The sequence below is a fragment of the Triticum urartu genome, chromosome 7A (assembly GCF_056163025.1).
Source record: "Triticum urartu cultivar PI428250 chromosome 7A, HENAU_Tu73, whole genome shotgun sequence".
NCBI classification, from domain to species: Eukaryota; Viridiplantae; Streptophyta; class Magnoliopsida; order Poales; family Poaceae; genus Triticum; species Triticum urartu.
The window spans coordinates 678,372,407-678,390,398 of NC_141879.1; the positions used below are offsets into that span (position 1 = coordinate 678,372,407).

Here is a 17,992-nt window from a genome sequence, read left to right on the forward strand (position 1 = left end):
TTTTATAAGCAGAAGGCACCATACAACTATATGGCTTGTATGTTTGACGTGCAAATGGAAGTGTCATATAGCTTCGTCATTTGATTTGGAAATAAATCAAGTGCTATAGTTGTACTTCAATACTGAGAAAGGGTTTCCATTTGTATGACAATCAAGACTGGAGTTCTATATTTTTAGGCTTAACGTTTTGCTTCATTTCAGAAAAGTATTGTCATCTCAAGTACTGATGGCGTCAAACTAGAATTTTCTAGCTGTTGGGCTCTACTTCAACATAAGCTTCCAGGACCTTCCCAAACTTGCTCTGGTAAGTAACCACAAAATATGAACAGGGATTTTGTGATGGCTGATGAGGCATTGAGGTGCACCACATTGGTTAGTGATAGTATCGCCTTCAGTAATGAAAAACAGAGCATTCAAAATGGCACCAATCTTTATGCGCCAACTTCTCCAACATTAAACATTCAAAATGGAACCTAATCAGACTCAGTGTCTGCCCAAATTCGGCAACAATGACGTCCAGTGAATGACAAGGTCTGGACGAAGGAGAGGGCAAGTAACATACCATGGCTATGGAGGACCGCCAGGTACAGTGCACCGCACACAAACAGGGATCTCCACCTGTGTAGATCTGCTGTATCTGGTAGCGAGGGGCTGGAATGGAGGCCGGTCGCCGGAGAAGGAGGTTCACCCTAGCCTAGTACAACCGTGGAATCTAAAACAAATAATAAGGGGACTGAATACTGGACTAGTTTTTCAGCAGACTGCATACAGAAGCAGGAGTTGTAACAAAGCCCTTACAGAAGCAGACTGGCTCTGAATAGTTTCCTCAGAAGCTGGTTAATGGCCACGGCCGGCAGCAAGCTATTCAGGACTCTGCATCAAGATAGAAGCTACGTATGTTATAGGAAAACAAGTTGGAGTTGTGTGATGATAAGAAGAAAAGCAGCAGATAACAAAGGCAAACTTGCCGGTGATAAACTGAATAACTGCAATTGCATTCACATCATCCAAGACAATCATACTGGAGGGGATTGAAATGAAATCAAGCTACAAGCCCAATATTCACCAGGATTTGTTGTGAAATGTTTTTTCCTCACGACGTCAAGCCCAAACCTCAAAGCAAAATTCGGAGCAGTTACATCATCAGATTAAAAACTAACGGATTCCCTAAAGGGCTCATTTGGCTGCAGGGGCAACGCATAGGAAGCGGTCGTCTTATGGACTCCCGGATCCACCAGCGGCAACCAAATCGAATCCCAGAGACGATGGGAATGGGATGGGATCGAATTGGACGGAGCAATGGGCAGGGACGGGTAGATCTGGACGTGAGGTCGCAACGTCTCGCCGGCTATGGGGATGGACGGGACGGAGGGTGATGGGGGGAAGGAAGGAGGTTGCGAGGTGAGGCTCCTCACCGGAGACGGCGAGCGGCGGGGTCGCTGCTGGTGCCAGGAGATGAGGCAGGCGGCGTCGCTCGTCGTAGAGGAGATCGCAGGAGGGAGACGGCGTCGGAGGAGAGCGGGTCGGGTCCGGCCGCGGCGTAGGAGGAAGAGGTCGTGGCTCGCGAGTGGGAGGCGGACAGATTTGCGTGCGTCCTTCACGGCTCCCCCGATGTCACGGGCGTACTACACTTTACCGATTGGTAGATACTCTACTCCATGTTCTTTCTACTGGTAGAATACAATGCCCGTGCGTCGTACGTAGGAATCGAATCCCGCAAGTAGATGACTGCTCTAGTGCAGCCCTCCATCTATAGTGCAGATCTGGCGAACTTAATTTATCATTTTTTCCCCTCTCTAGATTCTATTTCTTGCTCTCCTCCCGATCCATTTTTTTCTTTTTTAGATCTTTTTTCGTTCAAGATTTTTTCACGCAAAAATTGGTGTGAACAAGAGAGGATTCGATCCTTGCATCATTAGTGAGCCAACTTAACTAGCCTACCACCTGACCTACGATTCTTTATTGGGCAAAAGAAAGTAAATGGGCTATTTAACATGTCCCCTCTAATACGTATGCATAAAAACGAGTTAATTTAGTGTTCGATTTTTTCCGCGCTTAGGTACCCCGTTCCTGCTAACTTTACCGACCGGGAGGGGGGGGGGAGGGTTGATGAAATATCCTCCGTTAACTTTAATGTAAATAACATGGTAACTCAAAATTCATAGATCTGATAACTTATGTACCCCGATCCTAAAAACTTTGTCGGCGAGGGTGGGGGTGAGGGAGTTGTTGAAACATACACGATAACTTCTGTGCAAATAACATGATAACTCAAACATGGCAGACCTGATAACTTATGTACCCCGGTCTTGATAACTTGGTCGGCCAGGGTGGGGGTGGGGCAAGTCGCTGAAACATGCCATGATCACTTCTGTGCAAATAACATGATAACTCAAACATGGCGGACCTGATAACTTATGATAACTTGGTCGGCGAGGATGGGGTGGGGCAAGTCGCTGAAACATGCCACGGTAACTTCTGTGCAAATAACATGATAACTCATACATGGTAGACCTGATAACTTTGTCGGAGGGGTCGGGGTGGGGGTGTCGTTGAAACGTACGACGGTAACTTCTATGCAAATAACATGATAACTCACTGATAACCCACAAGTATAGGGGATCGCAACAGTTTTCGAGGGTAGAGTATTCAACCCAAATTTATTGATTCGACACAAGGGGAGCCAAAGAATATTCTCAAGTATTAGCAACTGAGTTGTCAATTCAGCCACACTTGGATAACTTAATATCTGCAGCAAAGTATTTAGTAGCAAAGTAATATGAAAGTAACGGTAGCAGTAGCAAAAGTAATATTTTTGGGTTTTGTAGTGATTGTAACAGTCGCAATGGAAAAGTAAATAAGCGAAGAACAATAAGTGAAAAGCTCGTAGGCATTGGATCGGTGATGAAGAATTATGCCGGATGCGGTTCATCATGTAACAGTCATTACATAGGGTGACACAGAACTGGCTCCAATTCATCAATGTAATGTAGGCATGTATTCCGAATATAGTCATACGTGCTTATGGAAAAGAGCTTGCATGACATCTTTTGTCCTATCCTCCCGTGGCAGCGGGGTCCTAATGGAAACTAAGGGATATTAAGGCCTCCTTTTAATAGAGTATCGGAACAAAATATTAACACATAGTGAATACATGAACTCCTCAAACTACGATCATCACCGGGAGTGGTCCCGATTATTGTCACTTCGGGGTTGCCGGATCATAACACATAGTAGGTGACTATAGACTTGCAAGATAGGATCAAGAACTCACATATATTCATGAAAACATAATAGGTTCAGATATGAAATCATGGCACTTGGGCCCTAGTGACAAGCATTAAGCATAGCAAAGTCATAGCAACATCAATCTCAGAACATAGTGGCTACTAGGGATCAAACCCTAACAAAACTAACTCGATTACATGATAAATCTCATCCAACCCATCACCGTCCAGTAAGCCTACGATAGAATTACTCACGCACGGCGGTGAGCATCATGAAATTGGTGATGGAGGATGGTTGATGATGACGACGCGACGGATTCCCCTCTCCGGAGCCCCGAATGGACTCCAGATCAGCCCTCCCGAAAGAGTTTACGGCTTGGCGGTGGCTCTGTATCGTAAAACGTGATGAATCCTTCTCTCTGATTTTTTTCTCCCCGAATACGAATATATGGAGTTGGAGTTGAGGTCGGTGGAGCAACAGGGGGCCCACGAGGCAGGGGGCGCGCCCAGGGGGCAGGCGCGCCCCCACCCTCGTGGACAGGTGGAGGCCCCCTAACATGGATTCTTCTTCCAGTATTTTTAATATTTTCCAAAAATAAGTTCTGTGGAGTTTCATGTCATTCCGAGAACTTTTGTTTCTGCACATAAATAACACCATGGCAATTTTGCTGAAAACGGCGTCAGTCTGGGTTAGTTCCATTCAAATCATGCAAGTTAGAGTCAAAAATAAGGGCAAAAGTGTTTGAAAAAGTAGATACGACGGAGACGTATCAACTCCTCCAAACTTAAACCTTTGCTTGTCCTCAAGCAATTCAGTTGATAAACTGAAAGTGATAAAGAAAAACTTTTACAAACTCTGTTTGCTCTTGTTGTTGTAAATATGTAAAGCTAGCATTCAAGTTTTCAGCAAAGATTATAATTAACCATATTCACAATAACATTTAGGTCTCATGTTTACTCATGTCAATGGCATAATCAACTAGCGAGCAATAATAATAAATCTCGGATGACAACACTTTCTCAAAACAATCATGATATGATATAACAAGATGGTATCTCGCTAGCCCTTTCTGAGACCGCAAAACATAAATGCAGAGCACCTTTAAAGATTAAGGACTGACTAGACATTATAATTCATGGTAAAAGAGATCCAGTCATAGTCATACCCAATATAAATTAATAGTAATGAATGCAAATGACAGCAGTGCTCTTCAGCTGGTGCTTTTTAATAAGAGGGTGATGACTCAACATGAAAGTAAATAGATAGGCCCTTCGCAGAGGGAAGCAGGGATTTGTAGAGATGCCAGAGCTCGATTTTAAATCAGAGATAAATAATATTTTGAGCGGTATACTTTCATTGTCGACATAACAACCAAGAGATGGCGATATCTTCCATGCTACACACATTATAGGCGTTTCCCAAACAGAATGGTAAAGTTTATAATCCCCCTCCACCAACAAGTATCAATCCATGGCTTGCTCGAAACAACGAGTGCCTCCAACTAACAACAGTCCCAGGGGGAGTTTTGTTTGCAATTATTTTGATTTAGTTTGCATAAAGCATGAGACTGGGCATCCCGGTGTCCAACCATTTTCTCGTGAGTGAGGAGCGAAGTCCACTCCTCTTGAGAATAACCCGCCTAACATGGAAGATAAGGACAACCCTAGTTGATACATGAGCTATTTGAGCATACAAAATAGAATTTCATTTGAAGGTTTAGAGTTTGGCACATACAAATTTACTTGGAACGACAGGTAGATACCGCATATAGAAAGGTATGGTAGACTCATATGGAATAACTTTGGGGTTTAAGGGATTGGATGCACAAGAAGTATTCCCGCTTAGTACAAGTGAAGGCTAGCAAAAGACTGGGAAGCGACCAACTAGAGAGCGACAACAGTCATGAACATGCATTAAAATTAATAAACATTGAGTGCAAGCATGAATAGGATATAACCCACCATGAACATAAATATCGTGAAGGCTATGTTGATTTGTTTCAACTACATGTGTGAACATATGCCAAGTCAAGTCACTTAAATAATTTAAAGGAGGATACCACCCCATCATACCACATCACAACCATTTTAATAGCATGTTGGCACGCAAGGTAAACCATTATGAACTCCTAGCTAATTAAGCATGGCATAAGCAACTATAATCTCTAATTGTCATTGTAAACATGTTTATTCATAATGAGCTGAATCAGGAATGATGAACTAATTATATTTACAAAAACAAGAGAGGTCGAGTTCATACCAGCTTCTCTCATCTCATTCAGTCCATCATATATCGTCATAATTGCCTTTCACTTGCACGGCCGAACGAAGTGAATAATAATAACAGTGCGCATGCATTGGACTAAGCTAGAATCTGCGAGCATTCAATAAATAGGAGAAGACAAGGTAATATGGGCTCTTGGTTAAATCAACAATAATGCATATAAGAGCCACTTCAACAATTTAATCATAGTCTTCTCCTATCGACTCCAAAGAAAAGAAAAGAAATAAAACTATTTACACGGGAAAGCTCCCAACAAGCAAAAGAAGAACAGGTAATATTTTTGGGTTTTATTACTACCACATCATGAAAAGTAAACTGACTAAAAGCTACCACTAAATTTTTTAGTTTTTCTTAAAGTTTATTAAACACACAAGAAGAAAGCAGGAAAAAGAAAATAAACTAGCATGGATATTACAGTAAAAAAGTAGGAGCACCGACATCTAGCAATAAGTGTGTGAACATGAATGTAATGTCTGTGAGAAATACGTACTCCCACAAGCTTAGGATTTTGGCCTAAGTTTGTTTATTGCCACGGATGGCCTAGCGGATATCCATAGTTGTAGTTGGGGCCGTACTGCGATGCAGAGGTCATTGCATCGTGTGCTGCAGCTTGGAGGCGAGCTATCTCAGCCCTCCTCTTATACTCCCCCGCCTCCTCTCTGGTTATGTAATGTCTCCCTTTTTCCTGAAAGTCAAAGAAAGCGGGAACAGGGAGGACAATATTGACAGCGTGACGCCTGTCAAAGATTAGTCAGTACTGGAGAGGCAGTTCATTCCTCTCAACAAACTGATGGTGAACCATAGCATTAAAGTCTAGATAAGTAGGAGGCAATTCAATATCATCATCACGTATGGTTACACCAAGAAAATCAGCTAAGCAAGTTGCATAAATTCCACCAAAGAAATCTCCATTAAATCTATTATTATGCAACCTGCGTGCAACAATAGCTCCCAAATTATAAAATTTATCTCCTAACACAGCACTCCTAAGGATACTGAGGTCAGGGACACACATGTGACATGCTTCATCCTTACCATTTATGCACCTGCCTATGAAGAGAGCAAAATAATGTGTAGCAGAAAAATGAATACTCCCTATTGTAGCTTGTGTTATGTCTCTAGATTCACCCACAGTTATACTGGCAAGAAAATCTCTAAATTCAGATTTGCGAGGTTCACGAGGACTACCCCATTGTGGGAGTTTGCAAGCAGTGGTAAAACCCTCTAAGTCCATAGTATAAGATTTTTCATAAAGATCAAACAGAACAGTTTGAGAATTGCGTGAAGATGAAAATTCAAACCTCGTCACAAAGGAACTAGTGAGATAGTGGTACTGGCGGCACTCCTCGAAGCTCACAAGATCAGTGTTACGCAAATACGCGTTAAATTCTTCCTTAATTCCTGCTCGATCCATGAAGTCCTCTGAAGGCCATTCATAAGGCCGCACAGGAGCGTTCCTTGGTGGCTCATCATCGGCATCGCGCATGGCGATCCTGGGTCCTTGCTTCCTTGAAGGGCCACTATCGGTGTCAAAACCGGCGGATCTCGGGTAGGGGATCCCGAACTGTGCGTCTAAGGCGGATGGTAACAAGAGGCAGGGGACACGATGTTTACCCAGGTTCGGGCCCTCTTGATGGAGGTAATACCCTACGTCCTGCTTGATTGTTCTTGATGATATGAGTATTACAAGAGTTGATCTACCATGAGATCGTAGAGGCTAAACCCTAGAAGCTAGCCTATGGTATGATTGTTTGTTGTCCTACGGACTAAACCCTCCGGTTTATATAGACACCGGAGGGGGCTAGGATTACACAGAGTCAGTTACAAGGGAGGAGATCTACATATCCGTATTGCCAAGCTTGCCTTCCACGCCAAGGAGAGTCCCATCCGGACACGAGACGAAGTCTTCAATATTGTATCTTCATAGTCCTACAGTCCGGTCAAAGGATATAGTCCGGCTGTCCGGAGACCCCCTAATCTAGGACTCCCTCAGTAGCCCCTGAACCAGACTTCAATGACGATGAGTCCGGCGCGCAGTTTTGTCTTCGGCATTGCAAGGCGGGTTCCTCCTCTGAATACTCCATAGAAGATTTTGAACCCAAGGATAGTGTCCGGCTCTGCAAAACAAGTTCCACATACTACCGTAGAGAGAATAATATTTCCACAAAACCAATCTGCTGACACGTTTGATAGCATGACATCTTGTCATGGCCCGGTCATTATTCGAACCGTTTTTCTCAACCAGCACCGCACATATCGCGGGGGCGGTTTTCTTGACACGTCTTGTCAAAGCAGAGATCGTGTCCCCCTTATTACGGGATTCTCATCAATACGGACGTGGGTAACCCAACCGCGCCATCGATTACGGCGCTTGGGGAATAAGCGATTTTACCAGGCAAGTGGGGAGGCGCATCGCCTCTTCCGCCCTTATAAAGGGACAAGGATTCACCCCTTTTACCCATTCCTTCTACCTCCTTTCTTATCCATTCTCACACACTCGAGCTCCAGTGCCCAAACGCATTTTTCTTCTCAAACCACTCCAAGCATGTCCGGAGCAGGAGGCAAGTGGATGGTCTCCTCCGTCACGGAGGAGCACATCGCAAAGTTACGAGAAGCCAGATATCTGGCCGCGGATATCGCGCACCGGCTGCCAGATGAGGGGCAGATCATCCCTACGCCCGAACCCCATGAGAGGGTAGTTTTTCTTACCCACTTCGTCCGCGGACTGGGATTTCCCCTCCACCCGTTTGTCCGCGGGCTCATGTTTTACTACGGGCTGGATTTTCATGATCTGGCCCCCAATTTCATCCTCAACATCTAGGCGTTTATCGTCGTGTGCGAGGCCTTCCTCCGCATCAGGCCCCACTTCGGCCTATGGCTGAAAACCTTCAATGTTAAACCGAAGGTGGTGGTTGGCCAGCAAGCAGAGTGCGGAGGCGCCATGGTGGGCAAAATGCCTAACGTCACCTGGCTCGAGGGCTCCTATGTGGATACCATAAAGGGGTGGCAATCGGGGTGGTTCTACATCACCGAGCCGTGCGACACCAACTGGGTGGTGGCCCCCAAATTTCGATTCGGAATCCCCACGTGGCTCACCTCCTGAAAAGAGAAGGGCCTGTCCTGGGGTTCTCCGGCAGAGTTGACCGAACTCCATACCAGCATCAGGAACATGATGAGCAAGAAAATCAAGCTCGTCAACGTGGTCCAGGTCATGCTCTTCCGTCGGATCCTCCCGTGTCAACGACGGGCATTCAATTTGTGGGAGTTCGACCCGGCCAAGCACCAGACGCTGTGAGAGCTCTACGACACGATGCACGAGGACGTCTGGAGGGTGCTGTTCAAGGGCGCTGAGGTACCTCCTTCCCTCACTGAGGACCGTGGAATCAGCGCAAAGCGCCATGCCAATTCGGTAAGTTTTTATATCTCACAGGGTATTTATTTGCCCCAGTTAAATCATGTGCGGGATCTAAGCTTCCATGTCATTAACAGGACTGGATAAAGACAGTGGAGCAGCTCGATTGCCCAGCCCCCCTGCCTGAAGATCCTACAGATGCTCTCCTAACAGAGATGCCGGTTCCGGCACCTTACGAGGTGCCAGTGAAGAAGACCAAGAAGAAGGCCACGGGGACCCGGAAGGGTCTCCGGCGCAAGGTTGTATCGGACTCATCATCTGATGACTCTGATGCGCACTCCTCCCACGAAAATGAGGAGGAGGAGGAAAGTTCTCCCCCCAGCCAGGGGAGACAAGAAAAGGAAGGCCGACCCAACCGGGGAGGCCGAAGGGTCCAAGAAGGGAAGGACCCTCCCTCCGAACTGCTCCACAACGGCCGCCTATAGCGGCGACAAGTGGTTACCCAGGGAGACTCCCGTGGCGAAGTCGTAAGTATCCGGACACCATAGTAATTCATGGTATGTCTTATTGCACTGTTTCTCATTATGCCGCATATGATTATGCAGTCCGTCCCGAGCTCATCTCGACATAGATTCGTCGGACGGTTCATTTGACTCGTCGGATATGAATAGTGATTCACTTCCGACCGCCTCCACCCCCTGCCCTACGGACAACGTCGAGGTGTTGTCCCGAAAGGCACCGAGCTGAGGGGAGGTAGTCCTGGGGGCGCCTCGAGGCGACCTTCCGGACCTTAGGCTCAAAGGGAGCAAGACTCCCACGGGCTCCAAGTTCGGCCCCCAGCCGAATACTGCCCTGGAACCTTTGGTGGTTCCGGACTCCAGCAGGCGATCCCCCGTTAAGGGGGGCAAGCCGCCCGTGCCGGTGTCCTCTGTCCATCCAGAGGCACCGGACAACTTGCTAGAAGCACTTTGCGGCGCTTCCATCGACGAAGAGCATCGTACTATCATGAGTGTGGTGATCGAGAAAGTTCAGTCCGCCAAAAACGGATTGACCAAAGCTTGCGCCAGCCTCCTAACAAGCTTTGAGGTAAGCAATCAAAATATAAGAAAATATTACCGCATGGACAGTAGCCCCTGATGCTCTGTTCGGCGTTCGCGAAGAAAGGCCGATAGAGAATCAAATGATAACTCAGGAGTCTAATCAGAATATGTCTATGTGTATGTGCAGGCTTCACTGCTGGCCGCTGCCACACGTACTGCGGAGGTCTCTGCACTAAAGCAGGACCTGGAGCGGTCCGAGGACGAGCTCGGCCTTACCAAGAGGCAGCTCGAGGAGAGAAAAGGTAGGCAATACCTTGTCTATATATTTAAAAAGAAGTTCGGGTGTAAAGTAATAGGATCATCATGAATTTGCCAGGGGCCACGACCGAAGTGGCGACCCTGAAGAAGGCGCTGTCCGAGGCCGAAGACAAAGCGGCCAAGGAGCGCATTGAGCGGGAAAAACAAGAAGCCCGAGTAGGCGAGGTGCAGCTAGAGCTCGAGGTTCTCGCTGAAAAACACGAGTCCTTGGAGCTTGACTCTAAGACGTGAGAGTCCGAGCTTGCGAAGGCGCTTGAAAGCGCCCGGAGCGCCAAGGCTGAAGCCCACAAGGCCCTCTAGGAGATTGATGTGCTGAAGAAGATAGCAGCGGGTAAGGCATTCATTATGCAAAGCAAGCATGTGAAGGATGAAGGAAATATGCCCTAGAGGCAATAATAAAGTTATTATTTATTTCCTTGTATCATGATAAATGTTTATTATTCATGCTAGAATTGTATTAACCGGAAACATAATACATGTGTGAATACATAGACAAACAGAGTGTCACTAGTATGCCTCTACTTGACTAGCTCGTTGATCAAAGATGGTTATGTTTCCTAACCATAGACATGAGTTGTTATTTGGTTAACGGGATCACATCATTAGGAGAACTAGAGGATACCCCGCGCGTTGCGGCGGGAAATTCAGCAATGATTTAAAGAGATATGAAAAAAATGGAAATTGGTAATTTGCGATATTTATTAGATTGACACATTTCAGCGCAGAAAAGTAAAGAATTATCCCTCTTATTCCAAGCTCATCACTATACCGAAACTGCAGGGTGCAACTATAGCTAATTCAGAGGCTTTGACATATAGTCGTTGTGGGTTACAGTGATTACCCAGACCAAACTCTTACCTAATTCTAATGACTGACCTATAGATCCAAAAGGTATCATAGGAGATTCATATAAAATGAATAAACAATTGATAAAGAAAAGAGTAATCTAGATGAAAATCGGATACATGAGTGCAAATAGGTTAAGCAGAGAAGAAATAGGTTAATAATAAAGGAAAAGAAATCCGGATACATGTTGGATATGTCCTAGCTCAATCCTTTGTCCCGAATATTTTGCTTCTTTTCTAAAAATTCAAAACAGAAAAACCATCAGATGAAGTATCCAAGTGCCCGGCCTCGCCCATCGGCATGTAGGCGTACCCAGCGCCGACGTCCGCAGCCCTCGCTGCAAAAAAAGCGTTGATGAGCACACACTGGTCTGTGAGCACCACCACAAGGGCGCCTTTCTTTCAGAGCGCGCCGGCCGCGAGCTGGAAGATCTCGACCAGCGTAAGCGACTTGCCAAGGTGCCAAGGGAGTAGTGCTCATCAGAGGGCCGGATGGACGCGAGTCGTCGCATTCGAGTCGGCGGCGCCGCTCACTGTGGCGTTCAGCTACACATCTGAACGAATCGGTGGCACACACAATTAGTATGTCAACACCGCAACAGTGCGCCGGTCTCCGACAGCGATGACCCTTGAAGGCTTGGCCGGCGGCAACTCAGTATGGAGAGAGATATAGAGATAGAGGGAAGATAAGAAGACTCGGTGGGGACTTGAATCGACCGAGATTTATTCGTTGATGAGGGAGATGAAGGATCCCGCGTCTTAATTCCCATAGTAAATTGCGATCCTATATTTATGGCTATTTCCGGAATGACTGCATGCGTGTATTTGTTGCCGTTCATTGGGCATGGCAGCGGACAGGAAGAGTCCACCGACAGCCATTTTTTCTTGCTAATTATTTGTTGCCCACAGGACTATTGAGTCTTTTTAAAGGCTGCATGTATCACCGATGGCTGAGGAAAAAGTATGACGTGGCAGCTTGCTGATGTGGATAGGTTGCATGTGGAGAGAAATCAAGTAGTGGGGAGCTCCTATTTAGATATAGTAGATGATGTGATTGACTTGACCCATTCCATTAGCTTAGCACTTGATCGTTTAGTTTGTTGCTATTGCTTTCTTCATGACTTATACATGTTCCTATAACTATGAGATTATGCAACTCCCGTTTGTTATGCGGTCTGACCGATAAAGATCTTCGTAGAATATGTACGAGCCAATATGAGCATCCAGGTTCCGCTATTGGTTATTGACTGGAGATGTGTCTCGGTCATGTCTACATAGTTCTCGAACCCATAGGGTCCGCACGCTTAAAGTTCGGTGACGATCGTAATTAGGGTTTTTGTGTTTTGATGTACCAAAGGTTGTTCGGTGTCCCGGATGTGATCATGGACATGACGAGGAGTCTCGAAATGGTCGAGACATAAATATTGATATATTGAAGCCTATATTTGGATATCGGAAACGTTCCGGGTGAAATCGGGATTTTATCGGAGTACCGGGGGGTTACCGGAACCCCCCGGAGGTTATTGGGCCTACATGGGCCCTAAGGGAGAAGAGGAGGGCCGGCCAGGGCAGGCTGCGCGCCCCCTCCCCCCTAGTCCGAATAGGACAAGGAAGGGGGGGGGGGCGCCCCCTTTCCTCTTTCTCCCTTCCCCCTTCCTTTTCCAACAAGGCAAGAGGGGGAGTCCTACTCCCGGTGGGAGTAGAACTCCTCCAGGCGCACCCCTTGGGCCGGCCGCACCTCCCCCTCTCCCTCCTTTATATACGGGGGCAAGGGGGCACCCCATGACACACAAGTTGATCTTCGTGATCGTTCCTTAGCCGTGTGCGGTGCCCCCTTCCACCATATTCCACCTCGGTCATATCGTAGCGGTGCTTAGGCGAAGCCCTGCGTCGGTAGAACATCATCACCGTCATCACGCTGTCGTGATGATGAAACTCTCCCTCAACACTTTGCTGGATCGGAGCTCGAGGGACGTCACCGAGTTGAACGTGTGTAGAACTCGGAGGTGCCGTACGTTCGGTACTTGGATCGGTCGGATCGGGAAGACGTACGACTACTTCCTCTACGTTGTGTCAACGCTTCCGTTGCCGGTCTATGAGGGTACGTAGAAAACACTCTCCTCTCTCATTGCTATGCATCACCATGATCTTGCGTGTGCATAGGAATTTTTTTTGAAATTACTACGTTCCCCAAAAGTGGCATCCGAGCCTAGGTTTTATGTGTTGATGTTGTGCACGGGTAGAACACAAGTGAGTTGTGGGTGATATAAGTCATACTGCTTACCAGCATGTCATACTTTGGTTCGGCGCTATTGTTGGATGAAGCGGCCTGGACCGACATTACGCGACTGGTTCTACCGACGTGCTTTGCACACAGGTGGCTGGCGGGTGTCAGTTTCTCCAACTTTAGTTGAACCGAGTGTGGCTACACCCGGTCCTTGCGAAGGTTAAAACAACACCAACTTGACAAACTATGTTGTGGTTTTGATGCGTAGGTAAGAACGGTTCTTGCTAAGCCCGTAGCAGCCATGTAAAACTTGCAACAACAAAGTAGAGGACGTCTAACTTGTTTTTGCAAGGCATGTTGTGATGTGATATGGTCAAGACATGATGCTAAATTTTATTGTATGAGATGTTCATGTTTTGTAACCGAGTTATCGACAACTGGCAGGAGCCATATGGTTGTCGTTTTATTGTATGCAATACAATCGCGCTGCAATGCTTTACTTTATCACTAAGCGGTAGCGATAGTCGTGGAAGCATAAGATGGGCGAGACGACAACGATGCTACGATAGAGATCAAGGTGTTGCACCGGTGACGATGGTGATCATGACGGTACTTCGGAGATGGAGATCACAAGTACAAGATGATGATGGCCATATCATATCACTTATATTGATTGCATGTGATGTTTATCTTTTATGCATCTTATCTTGCTTTGATTGACGGTAGCATTATAAGATGATCCCTCACTAAATTATCAAAGTATAAGTGTTCTCCCTAAGTATGCACCGTTGCGAAAGTTCTTCGTGCTGAGACACCACGTGATGATCGGGTGTGATAGGCTCTACGTTCAAATACAACGGGTGCAAAACAGTTGCACACGCGGAATACTCAGGTTAAACTTGACGAGCCTAGCATATAACAGATATGGCCTCGGAACACGGAGACCGAAAGGTCGAGCGTGAATCATATAGTAGATATGATCAACATATTGATGTTCACCATTGATACTACTCCATCTCACGTGATGATCGGACATGGTTTAGTTGATTTGGATCACGTGATCACTTAGAGGATTAGAGGGATATCTTTCTAAGTGGGAGTTCTTAAGTAATATGATTAATTGAACTTAAATTTATCATGAACTTAGTACCTGATAGTATCTTGCTTGTCTATGTTTGATCGTAGATAGATGGCTCGTGCTGTTGTTCCGTTGAATTTTAATGCGTTCCTTGAGAAAGCAAAGTTGAACGATGATGGTAGCAATTACACGGACTGGGTCCGTAACTTGAGGATTATCCTCATTGCTGCACAGAAGAATTACGTCCTGGAAGCACCGCTACGTGCCAAGCCTGCTGCAGGAGCAACACCAGATGTTATGAACGTCTGGCAGAGCAAAGCTGATGACTACTCGATAGTTCAGTGTGCCATGCTTTACGACTTAGAACAGGGTCTTCAACGACGTTTTGAACGTCATGGAGCATATGAGATGTTCCAGGAGTTGAAGTTAATATTTCAAGCAAATGCCCGAATTGAGAGATGTGAAGTCTCCAATAAGTTCTATAGCTGCAAGATGGAGGAGAATAGTTCTGTCAATGAACATATACTCAAAATGTCTGGGTATCACAATCACTTGACTCAACTGGGGGTTAATCTTCCTGTTGATAGTGTCATTGACAGAGTTCTTCAATCACTGCCACCAAGCTACAAAAGCTTCGTGATGAACTATAATATGCAAGGGATGAATAAGACTATTCCTGAGCTCTCCGCGATGCTAAAAGCCGCGGAGGTAGAAATCAAGAAGGAGCATCAAGTGTTGATGGTCAATAAGACCACCAGCTTCAAGAAAAAGGGCAAAGGGAAGAAGAAAGGGAACTTCAAGAAGAACAGCAAACAAGTTGCTGCTCAGGAGAAGAAACCCAAGTCTGGACCTAAGCTTGAGACTGAGTGTTTCTACTGCAAGCAGACTGGTCACTGGAAATAGAACTGCCCCAAGTATTTGGCGGATAAGAAGGATGGCAATGTGAACAAAGGTATATGTGATATACATGTTATTGATGTGTACCTTACTAATACTCGCAGTAGCACCTGGGTATTTGATACTGGTTCTATTGCTCACATTTGCAACTTGAAACAAGGGCTACGGATTAAGCGAAGATTGGCTAAGGACGAGGTGACGATGCGCGTGGAAAATGGTTCCAAAGTCGATGTGATCGCGGTCGGCATGCTACCTCTACATCTACCTTCGGGATTAGTATTAGACCTAAATAATTGTTATTTGGTGCCAGCGTTGAGCATGAACATTATATCTGGATCTTGTTTGATGCGAGACGGTTATTCATTTAAATCAGGGAATAATGGTTGTTCTATTTATATGAGTAATATCTTTTATGGTCATGCACCCTTGAAGAGTGGTCTATTTTTAATGAATCTCGATAGTAGTGATACACATATTCATAATGTTGAAATCAAAAGATGGAGAGTTGATAATGATAGTGCAACTTATTTGTGGCACTGCCGTTTAGGTCATATCGGTGTAAAGCGCATGAAGAAACTCCATACTGATGGACTTTTGGAACCACTTGATTATGAATCACTTGGTACTTGCGAACCGTGCCTCATGGGTAAGATGACTAAAACGGCGTTCTCCGGTATTATGGAGAGAGAAATGGATTTGTTGGAAATCATACATACATATGTATGTGGTCCAATGAATGTTGAGGCTCGTGGCGGATATCGTTATTTTCTCACCTTCATAGATGATTTAAGTAGATATGGGTATATCTACTTAATGAAACATAAGTCTGAAACATTTGAAAAGTTCAAAGAATTTCAGAGTGAAGTTGAAAATCATCGTAACAAGAAAATAAAGTTTCTACGATCTGATCGTGGATGAGAATATTTGAGTTACGAGTTTGGTCTATATTTGAAACAATGCGGAATAGTTTCGCAACTCACGCCACCCGGAACACCACAGCGTAATGGTGTGTCCGAACGTCATAATCGTACTTTATTAGATATGGTGCGATCTATAATGTCTCTTACTAATTTACCGCTATCGTTTTGGGGTTATGCTTTAGAGACGGTTGCATTCACGTTAAATAGGACACCATTGAAATCCGTTGAGACGACGCCTTATGAACTGTGGTTTGGCAAGAAACCAAAGTTGTCGTTTCTGAAAGTTTGGGGCTGTGATGCTTATGTGAAAAAGCTTCAACCTGATAAGCTCGAACCCAAATCAGAGAAATGTGTCTTCATAGGATACCCAAAGGAGACTGTTGGGTACACCTTCTATCACAGATCCAAAGGCAAGACTTTTGTTGCTAAATTCGGAGTTTTTCTAGAGAAGGAGTTTCTCTCAAAAGAAGTGAGTGGGAGAAAAGTAGAACTTGATGAGGTAACTGTACCTGCTCCATTATTGGAAAGTAGTACATCACAGAAACCGGTTTCTGTGACACCTACACCAATTAGTGAGAAAGCTAATGATAATGATCATGAAACTTCAGATCAAGTTACTAGCAAACCTCGTAGATCAACCAGAGTAAGATCTGCACCAGAGTGGTACAGTAATCCTGTTCTGGAAGTCATGCTACTAGATCATGATGAACCTACGAACTATGAAGAAGCGATGGTGAGCCCAGATTCCGCAAAATGGCTAGAAGCCATGAAATCTGAGATGGGATCCATGTACGAGAACAAAGTGTGGACTTGCCCGTTGATCGGCAAGCAATTGAGAATAAATGGATCTTCAAGAAGAAGACTGACGCTTACGATAATATTACTGTCTACAAAGCTCGACTTGTGGCGAAAGGTTTTCGACAAGTTCAAGGGATTGACTACGATGAGACCTTCTCACCCGTAGCGATGCTTAAGTCTGTCCGAATCATGTTAGCAATTGCCGCATTTTATGATTATGAAATTTGGCAAATGGATGTCAAAACTGCATTCCTGAATGGATTTCTGGAAGAAGAGTTGTATATGATGCAACCAGAAGGTTTTGTCGATCCAAAGGGAGCTAACAAATTGTGCAAGCTCCAGCGATCCATTTATGGACTGGTGCAAGCCTCTCAGAGTTGTAATAAACGCTTTGATAGTGTGATCAAAGCATTTGGTTTTATACAGACTTTTGGAGAAGCATGTATTTACAAGAAAGTGAGTGGGAGCTCTGTAGCATTTCTGATATTATATGTGGATGGCATATTATTGATTGGAAATAATATAGAATTTCTGGATAGCATAAAGGGATACTTGAATAAGAGTTTTTCAATGAAAGACCTCAGTGAAGCTGCTTACATATTGGGCATTAAGATCTATAGAGATAGATCAAGACGCTTAATTAGACTTTCACAAAGCACATACCTTGACAAAGTTTTGAAGAAGTTCAAAATGGATCAAGCAAAGAAAGGGTTCTTACCTGTGTTACAAGGTGTGAAGTTGAGTAAGACTCAATGTCCGACCACTGTAGAAGATAGAGAGAAAATGAAAGATGTTTCCTATGCTTCAGCCATAGGCTCTATCATGTATGCAATGTTGTGTACCAGACCTGATGTGTGCCTTGCTATAAGTCACCAAAGTAATCCAGGAGTGGATCACTGGACAGCGGTCAAGAACATCCTGAAGTACCTGAAAAGAACTAAGGATATGTTTCTCGTATATGGAGGTGACAAAGAGCTCATCATAAATGGTTACGTTGATGCAAGCT

General features: G+C 45.1%; 1 protein-coding gene across 1 annotated transcript in view; it reads right to left on the bottom strand.

Annotated features, from left to right (window-relative positions):
• LOC125519320 (actin-related protein 2/3 complex subunit 3-like) overlaps positions 1-17,992 on the bottom strand; it is a 113,810-nt gene that overhangs the window by 1,300 nt on the left and 94,518 nt on the right. Inside the window, exon 2 of the mRNA XM_087533796.1 lies at positions 563-689. Coding sequence (XP_087389922.1) covers positions 563-689 — 127 coding nt within the window. The remainder of the gene's footprint in view (positions 1-562; positions 690-17,992) is intronic.